Consider the following 20,447-nt stretch of genomic DNA (forward strand, 5'->3'; position numbering starts at 1 on the left):
ATGGAGAGATACAGTCAGTTCCGCGACAAAGGTGTGTTTGAGGATATCCCTTTGCGATTGTTTCAGAGTTTATTGTAGTCTTACATCCCTTCTTCATAACGTCTCTTCCAATCTGACCCTCCGCCAATTATGTCGACCTACCACCTTTGACACACCCCGAAAAAGCAACTATTTAGCTAACAGGCAACACACAGGCACGTCGATAGCGCCTTTCCTCCCAGTCCCCGCCCCACCGGTCGGTATCATCTGGCTACCGTTATACCTCTTCCTTTTCTGCGTGCGCGCGCCCTTCGTCGTCGCCTTCTCACTGCTATACTTCTTGATTCTGGAATGGTTTCCTATTGGGAGAAGGTTGAAGTATGGGGTGCTGTGGCTGATGCTAGGCATCCCTGGCGTGTGGTGGGTTGATTTGCAGGTTGATGGTGTCAAACGAGGGTACGTCAAAAACATCCATTAGAGTCAAAGCGTAGAGGAGTTCAGATAGGAGCCATACTCGGAGGTTGAACGCGCTGAGTCACTGCTAACACATCTAACAGACAACTACACTCTGCGAAAGACAACCTCCCCAAGCCCGGCACCATCATCGCGTCCTCCTTCACGTCACCCCTCGACCCGCTCTACCTCGCCGGTATCTTCCAACCGATCTTCACACGCTCGTACCCCAACCACCGAAGAGTCGAACGCATAACACTTCTAGGCGCCATACTGCACGCATTCTCCCCGCCCGCCCTCTCCCCACCGGACTCATCCAAGCTCGTCTCGCTCAAACAGCTCACCGATGAGAACCCGAACAGAATTATCTGCGTATTCCCCGAGACAACTACAACGAATGGCAGGGGTATTCTCCCACTATGCCCTAGTCTGCTGAGTGCAGATGGCAAGACGAAGATCTACCCCGTCAATCTCAGGTACACACCTCAAGACGTCACAACACCCGTCCCCGGTGGCTATACATCGTGGTTCTGGGGCCTTCTCAGCAAGCCATCACATCAAATGCGCGTTCGCATCGCTTCGCGTGTGTACAACAGCAGTAACCAAGACTTCCCGTCCCGCCCTACATCAAGTTCCAAACAGACACCGCTCAAGGCGTCCGGCTACGACACCAACATTTTCGATCAATCGGACTTTAGGAATGGATTTAGTGGCCAGCATGGCGAGGCTGGTGATGGCATGGACGTTGACGTTGGTGGTATGGTGAATGGCGATGACGGGATTATTAGTGAGGATGAACAGAAGGTCCTTGAGAGGGTTGCGGAGGATCTGGCGAGGCTGGGGAGGGTCAAAAGGGTGGGGTTGGGTGTTAAGGATAAGGTTGAATTTTTGAAGGTTTGGGGGAAGAGGAAACGGTGAATACGGGTATGGAGGAGAAAATACAAAGGGTTGAGGGTATGAGTGTTGGCAAACTAAAAGATACTTAGGAGAAGGCCGAGGAGTTACTAAGAGCCTCATGGCTGTTTGATAGCACTGCATTTCTAGTTGCAAGCATGCGATATCAATACATGTTTCCCGAATGAACATGTCGTGCTTCTCGCCTTGTTCTCATATTATTTGTTGTGGTACCATGCTTCCTCTCACAATGGCGATTAACCCGGACGGAAGGCAAGGTCCTGTTGGAAGAGTTGTTAGGAGAGATTGCGAGATCAAGACATGTGTGACCGATGAAAAACATGATTGATCATGCTGTTTTCGGCTTCGCATACATTAGGATGTATTGAAGACCTGAAGGCGACCCTGATCGGTAGGGGTCGATAGAGACTATCCAGACATGAAGAAGTTAGTATAGCGCAGAATGTGATGAAGTCATTGGAATAAGCGAATCATATACACTCTGCCTCGTGCGCCCAGTGTTCAAGATGGTCTGGACAATGCAAAGGGCATCGATCCATATATACTGAATCGATGGCGCTCGTGCTGTCTTCATCATGTTTTGCATAACAGGCGTCATTCTTTCTAACATATGTCAATGTAGAGACGTCACTGATATCTGAGTCTGAATGTAGCTTAAAAAGGTACGGCATTGCGTAGCGCAGCGCAAAACGCACAACCTGCTTCAACTGAGGTTTTCAACTAAAGTAACTGTAGGAAATCATCGTGGTGGATTTTTTCTAGCCAAAGTTACTGCTCTTGCGGCAATTCGAAACCAATCTTCAGAATGCCTTCTCCAAACCCATTTCTGCCTTGCGGCCGCCTAGTTCTTTATCGTTGATGCATAGTTCTCGAGAGAAGGAGAGTGTAGCCATCGTTTGGTTACGAGTCGAACCGAAGATTAATCATGACGTCTGCGTGCCGAAGTCTTATCGTGGACGTACTACCGTGTTGAACCGAACATAATCAAGTAGAAGAGCAGTTCGCATTCGGCGATTCTTCGTAAGTCGAGGTTGGCGTACGCAACGCTGGAGTCGACAAGGTCGTTGCTAGCGCTATGCTAGCTAACCGAAGTTAGCATGTGGTTACAGGGATCGTGCCTTCCTCTGTTTACCGTCCGAGCGCAGGCCCAAACAATCGATATCCGACCTCCGCAACAGCAACGTTAACGACATCGACGACGCGCTTGTGCTTTCGGCCGCGCCGGGATATGCTTTACTGATATCTTTCCTTCGCTAGACGTAGGTACACAACATTTGATTATGGACACTGCGAACGAGAACACGGTACGTATGCCCCCATCCCTTGCCCGGCGCAAGTCTAATTTCACGACCATTGTAGGGTATCACGAAGCGCTCAGGCATTAAACCACCATCAACCTTTTCCACCATCACCTCGTCGCCGACTCGCGCCCTTGGCGAATTGCACGAAGCCGGCGCGAACGCGCGAAGTGGAATGCCGATACCTACAGCGAAACACAAGCCTTCCGGCTGTACATTGCCCCTCCCTATACTAGTAGCACCGGACAGGTCGCTGACTTTACCAGTACCGGAGCCTGCATTCAAGCAACGGAAGACTCTTGCTGAACAAGCCGGAGAGCCCATTTCTCGACGACTACCCCCGCCGTCGAAGATATCGAGTGGGATCAAAAGTACCGTGGCACGTGGACTCGCAGCGTCCACATCGCGTGCCGTTTCAAAGCCGACAGTGAGGCATCCTGCAGCTTCTACTCTCAGTGGCAGCGTTGGCGGAGCTCCCAAGGCTGCCGCAGCTGTGAGACCAAAGTCGGCCTATGGCCTTGGAAGCCATGCTAGAAGCAAGTCTTATCAGCAGGGGCCGCGTCCTGCGACGGCAATGCTGAACCGAGATGATAATGACGACAGTGAGCAAGCAGAGCGCAAAGGTGTGCAACCATTTCTTATCTCTACAAACCCCTACGCCAGTGCAAGAGTGCCTGGCGGGATGACTTCTCATCTGAAGAAGCGCCCAATCTCCCTCAGTGTGTCCCAACAGAGAATCGCTCGTGTGTCAGATGCACGAGCAGTCTCATCTCCTTCTCATTTCCGCGCCGTCACTCCGGTCATCGAAGAGCCTGCCGATACAGATTGCGACGACATCTGCACAGCGGTTGGCGCGCTCACATTGGGCGCAACCAAGGCAGACGTGCGTAGCAATCAAGTCGGATGTGGTATGACTTCTGACTACGGGACAAACCCTTTTCTCAAACCAAAAATACCTCCATCTCAACTTCCCCAGCCTACGCCGACGCCTACTCGGCAGCAGCAGCAGCAGGTGGATCCGTCGCCGTATCGGCCTCTATCTACTACACCGCGGAGATCAGCACAAAAACCCTTTCTGAATCGCTTCACTAACGATCGCTGTCCAGATTTCTACAATGAACGCATGGAGGCTATGGAGCGCGACTTCCGCATGTTCAAGGAGAAGATGGAGACAGACGTGCGGCAGGCTACTGACTACAAGGAATCGATTCAACAACTTCAAAGTCGCGGTATGTTATGAACAATGCTTTTCGATCTCGATTCTAGTGGAGTGTCAATATGCTAACGTCATCTTGACAGTTACGGAACTCGAAGCCATCCGCGCGCGTCTGGAAATCGTCAACAAGGGCCTAGAGTCGGAGCTCGATGATACACGAAGTTGCCTCAAGTCAGTAAAGATGGAACTCGAGATGATGCAGCAGAAACACACATACGAAGTCGACGACGTACGGCGGAGACTACGCAACGAAGTCGAAGATCTGGAGTCGCGGCATCGGAAAGACACAGACCGAATGGAGAGAGAACGAGATGAGGTAGAAAGGAAGACACGCCTCGAGCTTGAAGGACGCATCGACAAGCTGCTGAAAGAACACAACGAGGAACTAGCCGGTTTACGGAAAAAGCTGGATGCCGACACGGAGACGGAGCGAAGCAGGCGCGCACAAGAAGCACAAAAGATCGAGGAGGAGTACGGTTCAAAACTTAGAGCGGCAGCGATGGAAGCAGACTCGAAACACCGCGAGGCGCAACTGGTCCAGGGCGAACTCACCAACGTCAAGTCCGAACTCGATCGAGAGAGGATGCTCAAAAATGGCCTTCAAACCCAATTGACAGAAGCAACAACCAATAACCTCACATTGGACGCGGCGAACAAGGCGATGAAGGAGAAGATTGACTTCCTCGAGTCCGACAGCCAGGCACAGTCGCAAGCCTTCAACGACCTTCACAAGAGAATGCAAGATGCCATTGAGGCTGCTGAAAGAGCGCACGACAAACTTCGTCAAGAGGAGACACTGCGCCGAAAGCTTTTCAACCAGGTTCAAGAACTCAAGGGCAACATCAGAGTCATGTGTCGCGTGAGGCCAACCCATGACACGGAACGTAACCCAGCGCAGATCTCGTTCCCGGACAATGATACCGACAGCAAAGAAGTGGCAGTTCTCGGCCCAAGCAAGCAAAGCGCAACTGGCAAGGACATTACATCCGCCTACGCGTACTCCTTTGATCGTGTGTTTGGTCCAGCGTCGCAAAACAACGAAGTCTTCGAAGAAATCAGTCAGCTCGTGCAGAGTGCTCTTGATGGCTATAACGTCTGTATCTTCTGCTACGGTCAAACAGGAGCCGGAAAGACACATACCATGTCTTCAGCTGACGGTATGATCCCCCGTGCGACAGCTCAGATTTGGGATGAAGCGCAGCGATTGCAAGAGAAGGGCTGGAAATACAACATGGAAGGCTCTTTCCTCGAAGTTTACAATGAGACATACAACGACTTGCTCGGCCGCTCAGAGGATCTAGACAAGAAAAAGGTTGAGGTGCGACACGATGCTGCGAAGAAGCAGACTATCCTCGAAAACGCAGTCAGTGTCAAGCTCGACGGCCCAGGTCGTGTTGAGGAGATCTTAGCGACCGCCGACAAGAACAGGACAGTCGCTGCTACCAAGGCCAACATGCGTTCCAGTCGAAGCCACTCTGTCTTCATCCTGAAGCTTGTCGGTACCAATGAGATCACTGGTGAGAGGAGCGAAGGCACACTCAACTTGGTCGATCTTGCCGGATCAGAGCGACTCGAACACTCCAAGGCTGAAGGTGCGCGCCTCAAGGAGACGCAGAATATCAACAAAAGTCTGAGCTGTCTGGGCGATGTCATTAATGCTCTTGGGTCAGCAAAGGAAGGCACACATGTGCCATACAGGAACTCGAAGGCATGTTGCATTGAATTGACGTTTAACGGTTCTTATACTAACACATACATAGCTCACCTATCTCCTCCAATACTCGTTGGGTGGCAACTCGAAAACACTCATGTTTGTTATGGTCAGCCCGCTGCAAGCACATCTTCAAGAGACAATTACGAGTCTCAAGTTCGCGACCAAGGTGTACAACACACACATTGGCACGGCGAAGAAGCAGACCAAGACATCGTAGACTTGATCGTCATGATGTGAACTGGCTTTGGGTTCCGTGACACGTGTGTGTCGCAGAATGGGGCGTTCGGTTATTCTGGATAGGGCGAGGTGTTTGCGTATATATCCTCATGTGTTCACAAGCACTGGCTTTTGAAGTGTTCGAGGCCAATATTGCTTTACTTGGTGTACATAGCCATGATTTTGGAGTCCACGGTTTATCTGGACAGGGCAAAGTCGTGTGACGTACAGTCAACATGCCGGCGTTCAGGGTTTCTTTTGGTAGCAATGTGAAGAATGACGAATGAAGCACTCTCACTCTCAATCACACACTATAGCGATGCGACGCAACGCAACAGAATATGTCAAGACTGGAATTGCGACGACGTGGGCGTTCGTCAACTTACATTGCCCCGACTTTTTGTTGGCGCAGAGGGGAAGTTGGCGAAAGCACAATGATGATGGGAGCCACCATCAAAGAAGGAGAGCAGTTGGAATTGAGATGCTGTGGGGTATCAATATCATGTCATCATCATTACATAGCCTCATACCACATTGCTACCAACAGCCAGTCTTAACTCAAGGCAAAACCACCAATCCTTCCTACTCTCTCGTTCCTCAATCTCTTCCAGGTGGTCTCCAATCAAACAGATCACCTGCTTCTGTACTCCACGGTCCAACATCGTTGTCCACGATAGGACTGGGTAATTCGACCTCGCCCACAGCAGGCGGCGGCACATTGGTTTCCACCTGCAGACTCTGCGTCCTTTTGAACTTCCGCCTAGGATCTGTTCGTTTGATCAGCGCATCGAGCCCACTGCTTTTCTTCTTCTTTGGTTCCTCAACAGGTTCGTCTACGATATCTGTGATATCGCTCGACATCTTTGGGAAGTTGCGCTTCTCCCAATCATCTGCTGTACTAGGTATTGGTGTGTCGTTCTCGCTTCTCACTCGCCTGAAGTTCCTGCTCGGCGACTTGCCAGCACTGGTAATATTTGAGCCGTCTTCGATGGGATCTGCGAGGGCCTTGGCGAGGTTTTTGGGTTTTTGGAGAAGAGATGCCAGTTCAGTCGTGCTCATCATGGGTCCTTTCTTGTTTGCCCGAAGTGGATGCGGTGGGAGAGGTACGGACTCATTACGGGGAGGTGGAGCAGGACCTTCCTGTATTGAGGTTGTTGCGGCCGATTGCTTCTTGGTTCGCTTCACTGGTCGCTTGGGTATGCCGCCAGTTGAAAGAGGGACTCTGCGAGGCGAGGTTGATGAAGTACGTGATCGTGCTTCCGAAGCTTCGATGAGCACTGGTGAGACGTCTCGCGATGCTGGTATCGGTGGATCGAGCACAGGTATAGGAGGCGATGGGGCTCTGTGTACTGATATGGGCTTCTCCATGGCGCTATTTCGTGGCTGCGCTTTTCGGACGAGTTCCTTTAGTGGAGGTGACTTGGATTTCGCAGCCGCGGGTTTAGGTGGCGGTTCAACGGATGTCTTTTTCGCCAGATTCTTGGTAGTAGCTAGCCTAGACTTGGGAACTTTCTCTGGAGGAGATGATAGGGTCTGAGGCTGTGGAGGAGACGATGGGACTAGTAGTTGCTGATCCATGAAGTCGTGTATGACTTCTGGGTCTTCGAGAACACTTGGCGATGGCAGCGATGGAGATTTGGAGATCCTTACCCTCTTTAATGCAACATCATCACCATCCTCTCCGTCTATCCTTCTTCGCTTGTCTTTGGACATCCGTCTGGCCTCTGTAGAGATGAGCTCTCGTGGTGGAGGATCATCATTGTTTTGTGACACTGTAGGCGATGGTTCCTTGGTCGTTACGCGTGATGTTGGCCGAACTCTGGCTTTCGAACTGGTCGCTCTGGCCTCACTACCAGCTCTTACAACTTGTTGAGGCAAAGACTGACATAGCAACCTTCCGCGCTTTACACCTGTAGACAGGCGAAGTGATTTGGCTTTGCGGTTGGGAGGAGGTGAAGGCTGTGGTGGAGGAGTAGAGTCTTTAGATGGCTCCTTCGTTGGTTGGAGCGCAAAATCGACGTTCGTCAGGCGATTCGAGGCGCTCACTGGGGGTGACGATGGTGGCGCTCGTTGCTTCGGGGTCTCTAAAGCTCTTACACTTGGTACCGACACTTTGCCTTTGGGTATCTTTGGAGTTTGTACGGGTAATTGCTGGGGTATAGCGGGCTGCGGTGCTGGGGTATCAAGTGTGCCAGACCGTGCCCTCGCTCTAGCGAGTTTTGGTGGTGTGCTCGGAAGCGTTACATCTGACAAGTACGCTGGATGAGGGTCGGACTCGGACTCTATCGTGATGACATTCGCTGTCGGGGGTACAAACTTGGCAGGCTTCCGAGCGTTCTTCGTGTCCGATTGTCTCGCAGGTGTGACCGAGTCTCTCTTCGCTATAGGGCTTTCCTCTTGGGCCGGGCTAGAGGCCCTCCAGTTTGAGAGTGGCTGGACCGTCTTCTGCCTCTTCGGCACACGTTCCTCGATCTGCTCATTCTCTTTTTCCTTGCGAGCCTCATATGGGGACTGCATAGGCTGAGCCTTCCCAATTGGCCCTTTCGGCGTCCCAAGCAGTGTATTGAGTGATTTGTGGCGCAGTTGCGACGCGTTTCGCTGGGCGTTAGTGGGGGCCACTGATGACGGTCTCTGGAAGGGTTTTGGCTGAGAAGGGGCAGTCGGGCGAGGTGGTGGCTGTTCTTTCGTCTTCTTCTCGAGTAGTTGTGTTAGGTCTGTATGTGTAATGCCCATCGGCTCGGCGACCTCTACAAGAGCGCCATTGTTGAGGTTGAGTTCGTCTCCTTCCTGCAGCTCGTTGCTGTCCTTGTAATATGTATCTCCTAGAAAGTTCCTCGCCTGATCGTAGACCATAACCCGGCTGTTGAAGGTGTGGAATTTAAGGTACCCGTCTTGCCACCGCTTCTGCTTGCGTTTGACATCTTGTGTATAGAGGCAACGGAATTCTGCCACGGGCGCGCTGTTCTGGGAGGCGGTTATGGCGGCGATGGTAGAAGCATACTGGGTATTACCGCGCGGGGCCGTCATCGCGTTGGAGTTCGGTCGAGACGCGTCGTACTGCGCATGGGCGACATAGAGGCGGGGTCGTTGTGGAGGGTGAAAGTCGAGAGATGTGACGGTGACGCGCCTCGGCGGGATAAACCGCGCCTGCTGTTCCGCGCGAGCACGTGGTTTAGCGTTGCACACTACAGAAGCGGCTACCCAGCCCTAAAGCCCTCGAGCTTTCACCGGAAACACATCAGGGGGTACCCATATCCAGTCTTTTCCACTTCAGTCATGACACGTCTTCGTGCTCGGCGGCCCAACGCTGAGTGGCCTTGCATCACCATGCCGTCCGATCCATGGCTTCTCTCTTTGCTGAGCTATTGAAATCAAACGCGGGCAGCATGTAGCAACAACTCGGTTCCCATTTCTGGGAGTTGAGTCTGGCAAATATGGGTTTCCCCGCGAGTGCTCTCACTCTCCCCAATTAGACAACAAACTGGCCTAAGCGGGCAGCGAATTGTTGCGACAACTGGTGCGGGGCCATCTGTTACCCCTGCTTACCTTCACCTCAATTACCACACGGATTTGAGCACAGCCACCGCTAGTGGACGCGCGAGCATTACTTACTGCCGTTGCCCATTACTTGTATTATTCTGTCCTCTTCTTACTTCAGGCCTACGTCGCACACAATTGCTGCCCTTACGTCGCAAGATGCAGCGCATGCAAAGGATCACGGGGCGTTTCCTTACGAGGACGCCCAATGAGGCTGATGTCGAAGCTATGTTGAAGGACTTCAACGACTCGAAGACGATGTTGGAAAAGGTACGTCCGGTGTGGCTTATTATCTCACATTGTTCGGTCCTATGAACTAGTGGGGCGATCCCTAAACCCATCAAGCCCTATACCGACCATCCACGTCAATGGATGCAATGCATCCTATCTATCCGGCGCAGGAGCCCGGTGTGTACATTGTCACCAAGTTTTGAACTGACTTGTCGCCCAGCTCGAAGCGTCAGCAAAGCAATGGCGGGACGCGTGGACCAACATCCTCAACCACCAACTCACCTCGGTCGAGCTCCTGTATGCCATCTTCAAACCACTCGGCGGCGAAGGGTCCAACAGCACCCATGCACATGCCGAAACTCCGCCCGCTGTCTTGGAGCGTGTCCATGGGCTGCATGAGGCCTTTTCGGAACTCAAGACGGATATGATGGAGGAAGTCAAGGACATTGACCGAAAACTAGTCGTACCGGCCAAGCTCGCTCGAGATGCATTGAAGCCTATGGAGAAGGCTATCAAAAAGCGGGAAGATGCAAAGGTCAGACTACCCTCAAGTCGTGTCATTGGCTATGCTGACAAGACGATGACAGGTCGACTACGAACGCTACAAGAGCCGCTGCGAAACCCTCCAGGGTAAGAAGACGCGCTCCGAGCGCGAAAACAGCGCTCTGGCCAAACACGAAGTCGATCTCGAGCGCTCTACCCACGCATACCAGCTTGCCGATGAGAACCTCCGAGACCGTCTACCACGTCTGAATGCCGCGACCTTCTCTATTCTACCGCACCTCCTGGCGAACCAGATTGTGCTGCAGAACAACCTGATTGGAAACCTGTACACGGTGCTACACCAGTACTCACACGAGCAGGGATACCCTGATCCACCACCCGAGCCGGAAGAAGTCATACCGTTATGGGATTCCAACTTCACACCACTGCGACAGGAGATGGAGACCAGCTTGGGCTTGCTCAAGACTGGCAAGGCGGTTCACTTGCCGATGCGACTACCGGACAAGGGAGAGACACTGACGGGCCTAGGCATTAGGAACAAGGTAATGCCCAGTCGGAGAGCCAGTAGCAATGACAGTGTGCCCACCATTACAGGGGGCGGAAGACCTGCGCGACCATCTCAAACTCTGTCGTCAACCTCCGAGAGCGGTCCACCCATTAGTCTCTCGAGCAAACCCTCGTACAGCTCTCTCAGCGCCTCGAAACCAAAGATAGGTAGCTCACCCCATCTTAGCGCCGGCCAGGACATGTATGGCCGCCGTGCTTCTTCTACATCCCAGGCCTCCTCCTACTCCAATGGAACCAACGGCGATTCTTACTTCAACAAGATCCCATCTACTGCCTCGAACGGATCAACTCCAGGTGGTTATCCTTCATCGCCCAACCCAGCAGCAGGGAAAAAGAAGCCGCCTCCACCGCCCCCCAAGAAGATAGGATCCTTCCAGTCCGAGTACGTGACGGCCATGTATGATTTCGACAGTCTCACACCTGGCGACTTGAACTTTAGAGAGGGCGACCGGATTCGCGTGGTGAAGAAGACTGAAAGCTCGCAAGATTGGTGGGAGGGCGAGATTCATGGAAAGAAGGGTAGCTTTCCTGCCAACTACTGCAAATGATTTCGGTCAGGGTCAGGCGATGTGCGGATGTACGGGACAGGAGAAGTTCAATGATATCCAAAACTGCATTAGAAGGTGGCGTTATGGCGTTTCAACACTTTTGGTGGCTTTGCAAATCAGATACAGAACGACCAAGGTGGACTCAAGTGAAGGCAAATTGACTAGCTCTTGCATCTCATTGCGAATCGCGCGTGCATTGGTGCTTCAACGGCAGAAGCATGCCGGCGTGCAACGCTTCCTAGCAGTACAGTCGTAACGTGCTTTCCGTCGTCTCAGAACGAGAATTGACGCGGGTAGTATCTAAAACCAGACGGCGCCTTCCCATGTGGTGGTGGCTTGGTACCTGTCCGCAGATATAAATAGTGCACACGAACCAGCTCACCAATCAAGTCCCAGCGCCACAACTTCATTCCAGTACCAAAATTCAGCCCCAAGAATCCGTCTAGCCCCCGCCTTCAGCCCCCACATCCTAATGCGTAGTTCCCGCGCGCCGTCGAGAAGGCGGAGTTGATGCCTACCCCAGTCATGATGTGCCTACCTGGTGCGCCAGTGTGCCTGCATGTGAGCCTCGTGCTACAGCCGCAGCAGGCTTGCCGGCGTCAAGCATCATATAGAGCACCGTGCCGCGTTACACTTCTTATGGGAACACACGAGACGATCGCTAACGGGCAGCATGGCTGAGAAGACGACTGTACAGACTGTGAGTAGAGCCCACTAGTATTGACACGTCCTGGACGAGTGCTTACCAGTAACAGACGAACGCCTTGACACCACCCTTCTCTTCCCGTCCCATTCCACCTCCATCCACCGCAGCCAACTCCAGCAACCCCACCTCGCGCGAAATCGCGCATCAGAATGGCCACATCGATCCTAGCCAGGATCGCACCCCAACGCACATACAGCCCGTGTTGGACTCGGTCACGACGATAGCGCTTTCACCCGAAGACTCCCTTCCCACCATAAGCGGCAGGAGCAACAGCATATTCCTCGCCAACGACGACCCTCGCCAGTTTCTGAAACACGACCTCGATCTCTCACGCCTCAATCGCATACATGGGCACCTATGGATGGCAGGCCGACCCATGCGCGCCAGGCCACTTCACAGATACAAGATGCTAGGCATGGAAGTGCTAGGCACGCAACAGATGGACTTGCATCTGCTGAAGTTCTCAACCAAGCTGCTGGTCAAGCCATTACCGGAGTGGATGCTCAGCTACGACTTTTGGAACGAGCACATCTGCAAACCAGGGGATGCTGATCTTACGCGCAAGTTGGAAGAGGGCTGGTTGTGGAAGAGTGCAGCAGGGTTCCTGGTGAGCTACGTGTGGCTCATCACTACACCGCTGGACTTGAAGATTGCACACGAGTACATGCTCCTACCAAGCTTTGTAACCTGGCACTGGTGGAAAGATTTCGTGAAAGATTTTATGCAACATGTGGATATCAACACACTACAGGAGGTGAACCAACGTTACCAGTTCGGCGACCTGAGGCTGGGACGGATCAACAGCATCTATCGCATACGGTATGCGCATACGCATTTTGTGAGAGGGTATTTGTAAGTCAATTCTCCGTGAAAGGAAAACTGCTCAAAAGGCATGTGATAGGTATATCCGCTAACATGTTTTGAAAAGATATGGATACAACCGCTACGTAATCTTCTTCCAACGAAACTTCTCTTGGATCCTTATCGTATTCGTCTTCTTCAGTCTTGTTCTTTCCGCCATGCAAGTTGGCTCGAGCCTGAAAGAACTCGAAGGCAACTATGCATTCCTTCGCGCCAGTTACGTCTTCGTTGTGTTTAGTATGGTATGCAATCGCATTGCAAGAGATTAAGTATTGTGGTAGCTGACTGTTTGCAGGTTTCCGTGGTCGCCGTTCTCGCATTCGTTACCATCGTTTTCATCGGCATCTTCCTCTTCAACATGGTCAAAGCCATTACGCATGCGGTAAGTGAGCAAAAGAAGAGGATCAAGTTGGCTCAAAAGAAAGAGGAGTCAGGTAAGGACGTGTAACATGCGTCTCTATGCAGTACTCGTAGATTCTGGCGTTTTCTTCCTTGATACCCACCAACCTTTAGGTCAAAATTTCAGCATACATATTCGTTGACTAGCTATCCGCATTCTGCCCCTTTTGCTTACCCTTCTCCAAAGCCACAGGCTTCCCTTCATGCTCCCTTTTGACAAGCCATAACATAACAGCATAATACCCCAACCCCATCGCCGCAGCCACAACCGACCCCGCCGACGGAGCAACCATAGCCACCCTCATAGCCCTACTATATTGATCCTCCTCTGCCGCATTCGCAATCACAAGCGTAGACACAAGTCCCGCAACACTATTACACAACGCTGGCAGGAAAATTCTCTTGATCAACCACTTGTAGTTCTTCTGGTGTTTCCACCATAAACACAAACAGCCTAGTATGCCTATGCTGCAGGCTAAAGCGGAAAGGTAGAAAAAGGGTGGGAGATGTATAGTTTCGGGATATGTTTCAGCATAGTTTTCTGAACAGTCCCAGTATTCTGCATATTCTATGCATCCTGTGTATTCCTCGTTTGTGTTGGGTTGGGGGAATATTGCGGGGAGTAGGATGAAGCCTACGAAGAGGGCGTTGACGGATACTAGGGCGAGGAAGCTGTGGGTGGAGGGGACGATGTCGGAGCTGGGAGGCATGTTGGTTTGGCGGGTTTGTACTGGTGCGATATGCGCGTTGGATTCTCGCGTTCGAGGTTGATATTGGTGTTACGTCATCGCTGTGGTGCGCTATGATGGCGCGCACTGCGCGATCTCTGCTGAACGACCATCCTCACTTCACCGTTCGTTGCTCTCCTACACCTGAGTAACTTCCTTCGTGCTTGCATCAGTTCATGGTACTCCGGTGTCGCAGTCTCATCATTTTTTTTTTTCACATTGAGTACTAACAAGCCAGGACGCGTTCATGTGACATTCAGCAAGACATTGCCGCGAGAGCAGGATGTCTTCGCGTCTAATTCTCATCTAGAATACGCTGTAACGATAATGATCGTGAAGAAAAAAAATCAAAACTATTGAGACTACCCCGAGGATGAGGAAGCAACATGGTCGCGATGCCAGCAGAAAATATGGGACTTCCGCCATCACAATCGAGCACCTCCGTGCCACATTCTCGTATGCAAACTGCGTTCTTTCTGTCGCGGAGCAACAATATGTTAGCTCCTATAGGCTGCGGACTCACATTGTATAGGCAGGTAGGGCTACACTCTGTTGGGCTGCGCCGTGATCCTTCGCCTTGGCCTTCCGTTTACCGTTCAGCAAAGATCCCTGCGCCAACACATACACCCATGTTGTTCCGTACGAACTCTGTAACCGCAGATTCCGGCATGCAGACATACTGATTATTTCCGCGTAAATTGCCAAGCGAGCAGCTAGGCGTGGTACGATCGCAGCAACAGGGTCCACTCGCCATGTGGATGGCGAGACGGACCCGATACATGTCCGTCTTAAGGGCCTGTATACACCCAAGCGATGCTTTCGTTTTCTGGAAAACCACATGACAACCTTTGTTTGACTTCTTGGCTTGTTACTTGTCATCGACTGCTTCATGGTGTATACATCTGGTATCTTTCAACATGGCTAACGGCGTTGCTCCAGACTCTGTAATTGTATGCTTCATACACTTCAATATGTTGTCATTCTTCCTGCTAACGTATGCGCAAAGCCAATCGAGGGCACTCTTTTGGCCCTCGCCATGCTCTTGGCCTCTGGTCGACTGGTTCCCCGCCTTATACAACGACAATGTCCCACTGTCAGCGATAGTCTTCTGATAGCATCTATCTTGGACGCCATTGGGCTCTTTATCACCGACTACCTGACATACATATGGGGAGGCATGTCGGATGATGTACCAGAGCCATCAACAGCTCGTGTTATCGCACTCAAGAAAGTAAGTGGACAACTTAGTCTCATTGATCCGATGGCAGGATTGACACTGGCAGGTACAATTCGCCGGAAATGCATTCTACGATACCGGTATTTACTGGCCAAAGTTGGCAATCCTCGCACTGTACTTCAGACTCATTCCGCCGACGATGCCGTGGTTACGAAAAGCACTCTATATGGTAACCTTGTTCACTGGAAGTGCTATGATATCGACCTTCTTTCTCGATACTTTCTGGTGCGGGCGCCAGGTCTCTCAGAATTGGTCTCCTGATGAGGGAGCATGCAACACCTTCAGCTCAAAAGAAGTTTTCCGGATCGACTGGGGCCTTAATATCACGTCCGATCTGTTCAGTAAGCAGCAGCGTGCCAGTCAAAAAGCGCTTTGAGCACTAACATCGAAACTACAGTTTTTGCTTTACCATTTCCACTTCTTCGTTCACTGCAGCTTCGTCGTCGCCAGATTTGGGGTCTTGTTGCGACATTTTCACTCGGCGCCGTTACCATAGCTATGAGTATGGTCCGGTTTGCAACAATCGAGGTCATACATGCTTGGACCAACGTCTGTAGGTAGATGCAGTCAAGTGCACTACAACCTCTAACTGACACTCGTATAGACGTCCTATCCATGGCCGAAATGGCTGTCGCGATCATGGTAGTCTCGTTACCGTCGATGAGATCCTTCCTACGACGTGGCTCCCTATTCTCCTCCAATAAGAAGTCGCGTTCTTCCGAGTCTCGTACCTATGGGCATCAAACGCCAGCATCGGGTTCACACAACTTCTTGCGACCTTCCAGAAGAGGCAAACACAGTGTCCGTGTGCACACCGATGAAGATTCAGGCAGCGAAGTGGAGCTTAATACCATGACAAGGAAGGATGTGATCTACGAGACTCGTCGCGTTAGCGTGCAGTTCTCGAAGTCGCAGGATGATGAGCACGACGGTTCTGCAAAATACCCATGAGAACGGTTCAGGAGGTGATCGTTTCCAATAGCGCTGTAATTAGTATCAACCGGGGCAAAAAGAATCAGAAGGATCAGACCAAGTCCATTTGTGCGAGTTTAAGCAGCCGGGTCATCTCAACATTAAACGTCTCAATGGACCCTGTACCGTTCAGCAGGCCGACCACTCGTATCAGTCCGGAAGGATCGCACCTCCATCCCGCTCATAGCGGTCCGCACAAGCCATCAAGCGCCACGCCGAACGGGAGCTTCTTCCAACTGAGCTGCAACCGTATATCACTCCGTGAACCCAAGAGTTCTCACGCACCTCAGAAAATACTCATTAACTGTGCCGCAATCCTGCCATTACGCTGTGGGTCGGCATTGGCCCACGGCTTCGCCTAGTAGAGGGCTCGTTTAACAAATTTCATCCATCGGTTCGCCTAGCCGAGCAAGAGAGGACACCTTTGATGCTTGACTTTGCTTGTTACCAGCAGCCAAAAGCTGCATGAACATAACAAAGAAGCAGTATCTGCACATGCTTGATCGTCGTTCAACAACCTTTGCGCAGAATGTAATAAAAAGATGCAAACCCGGATGCGATGCGCCTAAAAAGCCCTTCCCGCTATGAACCAAACCCACCAAGACGGTACAGCCGTTCAATGCACAAGGGTCGCAGTTGGGACCAGCCCATCCAACACGGCTCCTGAAGCGCCTCATTTACAGGCAGTTTTCCGCGCGCATGCATGCAGGTCGAGCAAGCCAAGATGCATCTCGACAGTCCAGGACTGATGTCCGGTAACAATTTCATATGATAGGCGGTACAATTGCACGCCCAGAGATGTCTTCAGGAGCTGTGGCATGATTCATCCGCGGGAGAATATAGTACCCTGCATGGGATGAGATGTGGTTCATATACATACGCCTTGTAGTTCTCTGATGAAGCAAGCGAACCACTCTTCGTTGGTTTTATCCTTTGTTTCGTAAGTGTTCTATCACACTACAGCAGTGAAGATGACACACTACATTGATGGGAAAGACTGCATGGTAAGCCGATGTCTTTCGAAATACCGAACCATCTACCAGGATATCACAATACTGACAAGTCATCATTATAACAGATCTCAGAATGGATCCTCCTGATCTTCGCATACCTGTTCGTTGCGGCGCGCATGTACACGCGTTTGTTCCGTCTCCGCGCAAAGTTGGACGCGTCTGACTACCTATTGATCGCATCCGCGCTGATTGCTTTGGGACTGATCATCTGCGACACGCTCACATACCAGATGGGAGTTTTGGACAATTATGAGACGTCAGAAAGGCTATCAAAGGTAAGTCGTTACTTTGGCCGTCATACTCCATGCTCGTCTAACCCACTTCACAGATCTCGTTCGCCTCGAACTACTTCTACGACGTCGGCATGGGTTTCCCGAAACTCAGCATGCTAGCTTTCTACTGGGCATTCTTCAATCTCTCCGGTCATCCAGGACTACGCAAGATGCTCTTCGGTATCACAGCCTTTGTCATCGCCAGCTACCTGGCTATCCTCTTCGATGATACTTTCTTCTGCGGTACACCCGTATCGGTGCAGTGGTCTCAAGAAGAAGGCGCGTGCTCTGTCTTCTACGCGCCGGAGCCGTTCATCCTGAACTTCACTCTTAACTTGGCTTGCTACCTGGCGGTCTATGCCGTGCCTGTAGTGCTCTTGGTGAAGGGTGTATTGAGATCTTCAACTGGCGTGAGTCTTACATTCGCGCTGGGAGCGCTTACTATTGCCTCAGGTATCGTACGCTTCGTCTGCCTCAAGGTTGGAACAGGACAAGAAAACCTCGTTTGTAAGTTCACCTTTTTCATAACAGTGCATCCTATGTGCGATAGTCAAGCTGATGTATTCTTTCATAGATCCACTCAGTATGGTAGAGATGACGCTCTCGATCATCGTCGTTGCGCTGCCGGGGCTCAAGCCACTTGTCAGACAAAGGAAATTCTAAACACCAGAGGGGAAGTAGTTAGTGTTGCGGAAGAATGTATGCGATTATCCAACGCAGAACTGAGCACGGAAAGAAATTTGTATAGACTTAATGTTCGTGATAGGTTCCTAGATATATCACGTTTTCCTCCTATACGTGACGTGTACGTGTCGTGATTAGCCGCTGTGAAAGGTTGTTAGGCAAGCTCTTCGCGGGGTCAAATGTAAGACACTCCCCGGCTAGCGTGGTGATGCCTTCCGTCTCGTCAGACGTGAGACTGTACCCGACTACCACCACACCTTATCTCTAGTGTGATATATACTAGCACTGCAGATAGCGTTCTATCTGTACATCCCCCAATGCCATGTCAACTGAGCCGCACACAAGCATGTCATTAACCACACCACCTTCTAACAACCGACGTCGTCGAGAGCGCGGCATAGCTACGCTCAGGCGTCTAAAGCAAGACACCGTATCAAACTTCTCCAAAAGCCCACACGCCACGTCAATTCCTACGTGCAGCAAGGCAGAATCATCGATTTACTCGGAAAGACTACTTTCTGGGAACCAAACCTGTGTCCTCCATATTCAGCTTTCTTCCGACTCACACCAACAACTTAAGTGTGAGCTCACGCTTGTCAACCTCGATGATAGACCTTCTTATGAAGCTCTATCTTACGTGTGGGGTTTTGAACCACCGAGCGTTTGGATTGTATGTAATGACCAACCTATCGCCATCCGACCAGAGCTTTCGTACGCTCTGATGAGGCTCAGGCTCAAATGGAAGACTCGCATCGTATGGACAGATGCTCTTTGCATCAATCAGAACGACACCAAGGAGAAGAGTCATCAAGTTCCTCTGATGAGCAAGATATATTCTCAGGCAACGAAAGTCAATATCTCGCTAGGTCACGGTGATGAGAAAGTTATCAAAGTGGCGCTCAAGTGTGCAAGATCTATCGCGAGTGTCTGCAGGGACTTCAGCCTGAAACATGGTACCGATCTGCATGGCACTGAAACTCTCCGGGCTGTGGATATATCACCGACGATTTTCACTCCTAAAGTGATCCGGGGTCTTTCAATGTTGTTTACTCGCCCATTATTCAGAAGAGTCTGGTGTTTCCAGGAGATACTACTAGCAAAGCACCCAGTAGTCACGTGGGGCTAGCAGGAGTTGCCTTGGGCAGATGTTGGCCTAACAGCGTTGTGGATCCTCTGTCAGGCACCACGGTTTGATGTGGCTCGCGATCTGCTGGATGCACTTAGCAAAATCAATATCGGAGGGATATACGAGATGTACGACATTGATCTCTATGAGGAATCATTCCTCGATTTGTTAAAACGGTTTTGCTATTCCTAGTCGACGGATCCTAGAGACAAGGTGTACGGGCTCATAAGTCTCGTTAAAAATTGGAACGGAAGAGATAGCTCACAGACCAGATTACGAGAAAAGTGCAGGCCAAGTATTTGCTGACACAGTTGTATATACGTTCAGTCTCAACAGGCAACCAAACGCTTTGACGTATGTAGAACACCGTAGAGGGTATGACGGAGACAATCAGTCTGCATCTTGAGCACCTCGATGGGATCTACCTCAACGGAATTGCAGAATATCTTCGTCCTTGGTGGACATGTCGAACAACGCGTGTGGTGGACGTATAGTTGGGCCTCTTGCCATGCAGGACTCAGGACGATGCGAATTACGACTTACTGGGTTATATACGCTGCGACGAGCATCGTCAAACTCTCATCTGGCTTTGACTGTTTCGAAGACGAGGATTCTGGCAAACAGAATATAGTCACAAAGATCTATGAAAATATTGGTTCCAGTGACGGAAATCGGGATGAGAAGTTGCGCGTTGTAGCTCGCACTTTCACAGCGGGCCGTTGTTTCTCCCCGACATTAGAAGAAGGAGTTGGCAAGGAGACGCCGAGCCACTTCTATAGAAGTTTTGAGGATCTCATCGAGTGGTTGCGTGCTTCACCAGCAGAGTTGAACCGCTTGAGCGACAATGCACGTAAATGTCGATTTGAAGCAGAAGACCTTTGCTATCAGCGTTGTTTTTTCTGGACTCGAGAAAGAGATTTTGGTCTTGGCCCGCAGTGTATGCGTGCTGGCGATATCGTCGTGGTGCTTTATGGTGGCCAAACGCCGTTTGTGTTACGACCGAAAGGCGATAAGTACCTCTTTCTGGGCGAGGCATATGTGGACAGTATCATGCATGGAGAGCTTATGAAGGAAGTCGAAGAAGGAAATCGACAAGAACAGGAATTCTGTCTCATCTAAACGAGTGGCGACAGCCCTTCTCCACGTGCGGGCGCTAGCTCTTCTGTGGGAAGCTTCACCCCGCGTTCTTCCACATGCCAACCTCCACCATTCGGAAGCATGAAAATCGTATAAACAAAACGCGCGCTGTGGGCGAGTTCCCGGCGACGTAT

At 51.2% G+C, this 20,447-nt stretch overlaps 8 protein-coding genes across 8 annotated transcripts; 7 read left to right on the forward strand and 1 right to left on the reverse strand.

Annotated features, from left to right (window-relative positions):
* Positions 1-1,350, forward strand: ALTATR162_LOCUS8909 (uncharacterized protein; the record flags this gene model as incomplete). The annotated part of the gene is made up of 3 exons (XM_043316542.1): positions 1-31; positions 195-435; positions 537-1,350. 3 exons carry the CDS (start codon positions 1-3, stop codon positions 1,348-1,350), a joined length of 1,086 nt encoding a protein of 361 aa, XP_043172477.1.
* Positions 1,351-2,627: 1,277 nt separating this feature from the next.
* On the forward strand, positions 2,628-5,792 carry ALTATR162_LOCUS8910 (uncharacterized protein; the record flags this gene model as incomplete). Its single annotated transcript, XM_043316543.1, has 5 exons — positions 2,628-2,651; positions 2,707-2,857; positions 2,912-3,874; positions 3,945-5,548; positions 5,622-5,792. 5 exons carry the CDS (start codon positions 2,628-2,630, stop codon positions 5,790-5,792), a joined length of 2,913 nt encoding a protein of 970 aa, XP_043172478.1.
* Positions 5,793-6,388: 596 nt separating this feature from the next.
* ALTATR162_LOCUS8911 (uncharacterized protein) lies at positions 6,389-8,818 on the reverse strand (the record flags this gene model as incomplete). Its single annotated transcript, XM_043316544.1, has 1 exon — positions 6,389-8,818. The coding sequence occupies one exon, from the start codon at positions 8,816-8,818 to the stop codon at positions 6,389-6,391; it is 2,430 nt and encodes an 809-aa protein (XP_043172479.1).
* Positions 8,819-9,487: 669 nt separating this feature from the next.
* ALTATR162_LOCUS8912 (uncharacterized protein) lies at positions 9,488-11,178 on the forward strand (the record flags this gene model as incomplete). The annotated part of the gene is made up of 3 exons (XM_043316545.1): positions 9,488-9,598; positions 9,780-10,094; positions 10,147-11,178. The coding sequence occupies 3 exons, from the start codon at positions 9,488-9,490 to the stop codon at positions 11,176-11,178; spliced, it is 1,458 nt and encodes a 485-aa protein (XP_043172480.1).
* A 673-nt stretch (positions 11,179-11,851) lies between these two features.
* Positions 11,852-13,193, forward strand: ALTATR162_LOCUS8913 (uncharacterized protein; the record flags this gene model as incomplete). Its single annotated transcript, XM_043316546.1, has 4 exons — positions 11,852-11,878; positions 11,934-12,703; positions 12,813-12,987; positions 13,041-13,193. 4 exons carry the CDS (start codon positions 11,852-11,854, stop codon positions 13,191-13,193), a joined length of 1,125 nt encoding a protein of 374 aa, XP_043172481.1.
* A 1,596-nt stretch (positions 13,194-14,789) lies between these two features.
* On the forward strand, positions 14,790-16,060 carry ALTATR162_LOCUS8914 (uncharacterized protein; the record flags this gene model as incomplete). The annotated part of the gene is made up of 5 exons (XM_043316547.1): positions 14,790-14,822; positions 14,879-15,103; positions 15,156-15,450; positions 15,507-15,662; positions 15,714-16,060. The coding sequence occupies 5 exons, from the start codon at positions 14,790-14,792 to the stop codon at positions 16,058-16,060; spliced, it is 1,056 nt and encodes a 351-aa protein (XP_043172482.1).
* A 992-nt stretch (positions 16,061-17,052) lies between these two features.
* ALTATR162_LOCUS8915 (uncharacterized protein) lies at positions 17,053-18,029 on the forward strand (the record flags this gene model as incomplete). The annotated part of the gene is made up of 4 exons (XM_043316548.1): positions 17,053-17,085; positions 17,160-17,369; positions 17,423-17,873; positions 17,941-18,029. 4 exons carry the CDS (start codon positions 17,053-17,055, stop codon positions 18,027-18,029), a joined length of 783 nt encoding a protein of 260 aa, XP_043172483.1.
* A 1,672-nt stretch (positions 18,030-19,701) lies between these two features.
* ALTATR162_LOCUS8916 (uncharacterized protein) lies at positions 19,702-20,295 on the forward strand (the record flags this gene model as incomplete). Its single annotated transcript, XM_043316549.1, has 1 exon — positions 19,702-20,295. The coding sequence occupies one exon, from the start codon at positions 19,702-19,704 to the stop codon at positions 20,293-20,295; it is 594 nt and encodes a 197-aa protein (XP_043172484.1).
* Positions 20,296-20,447: the final 152 nt, after the last annotated feature.

The sequence above is a fragment of the Alternaria atra genome (assembly GCF_907166805.1).
Source record: "Alternaria atra isolate CS162 genome assembly, contig: 29, whole genome shotgun sequence".
NCBI classification, from domain to species: domain Eukaryota; kingdom Fungi; phylum Ascomycota; class Dothideomycetes; order Pleosporales; family Pleosporaceae; genus Alternaria; species Alternaria atra.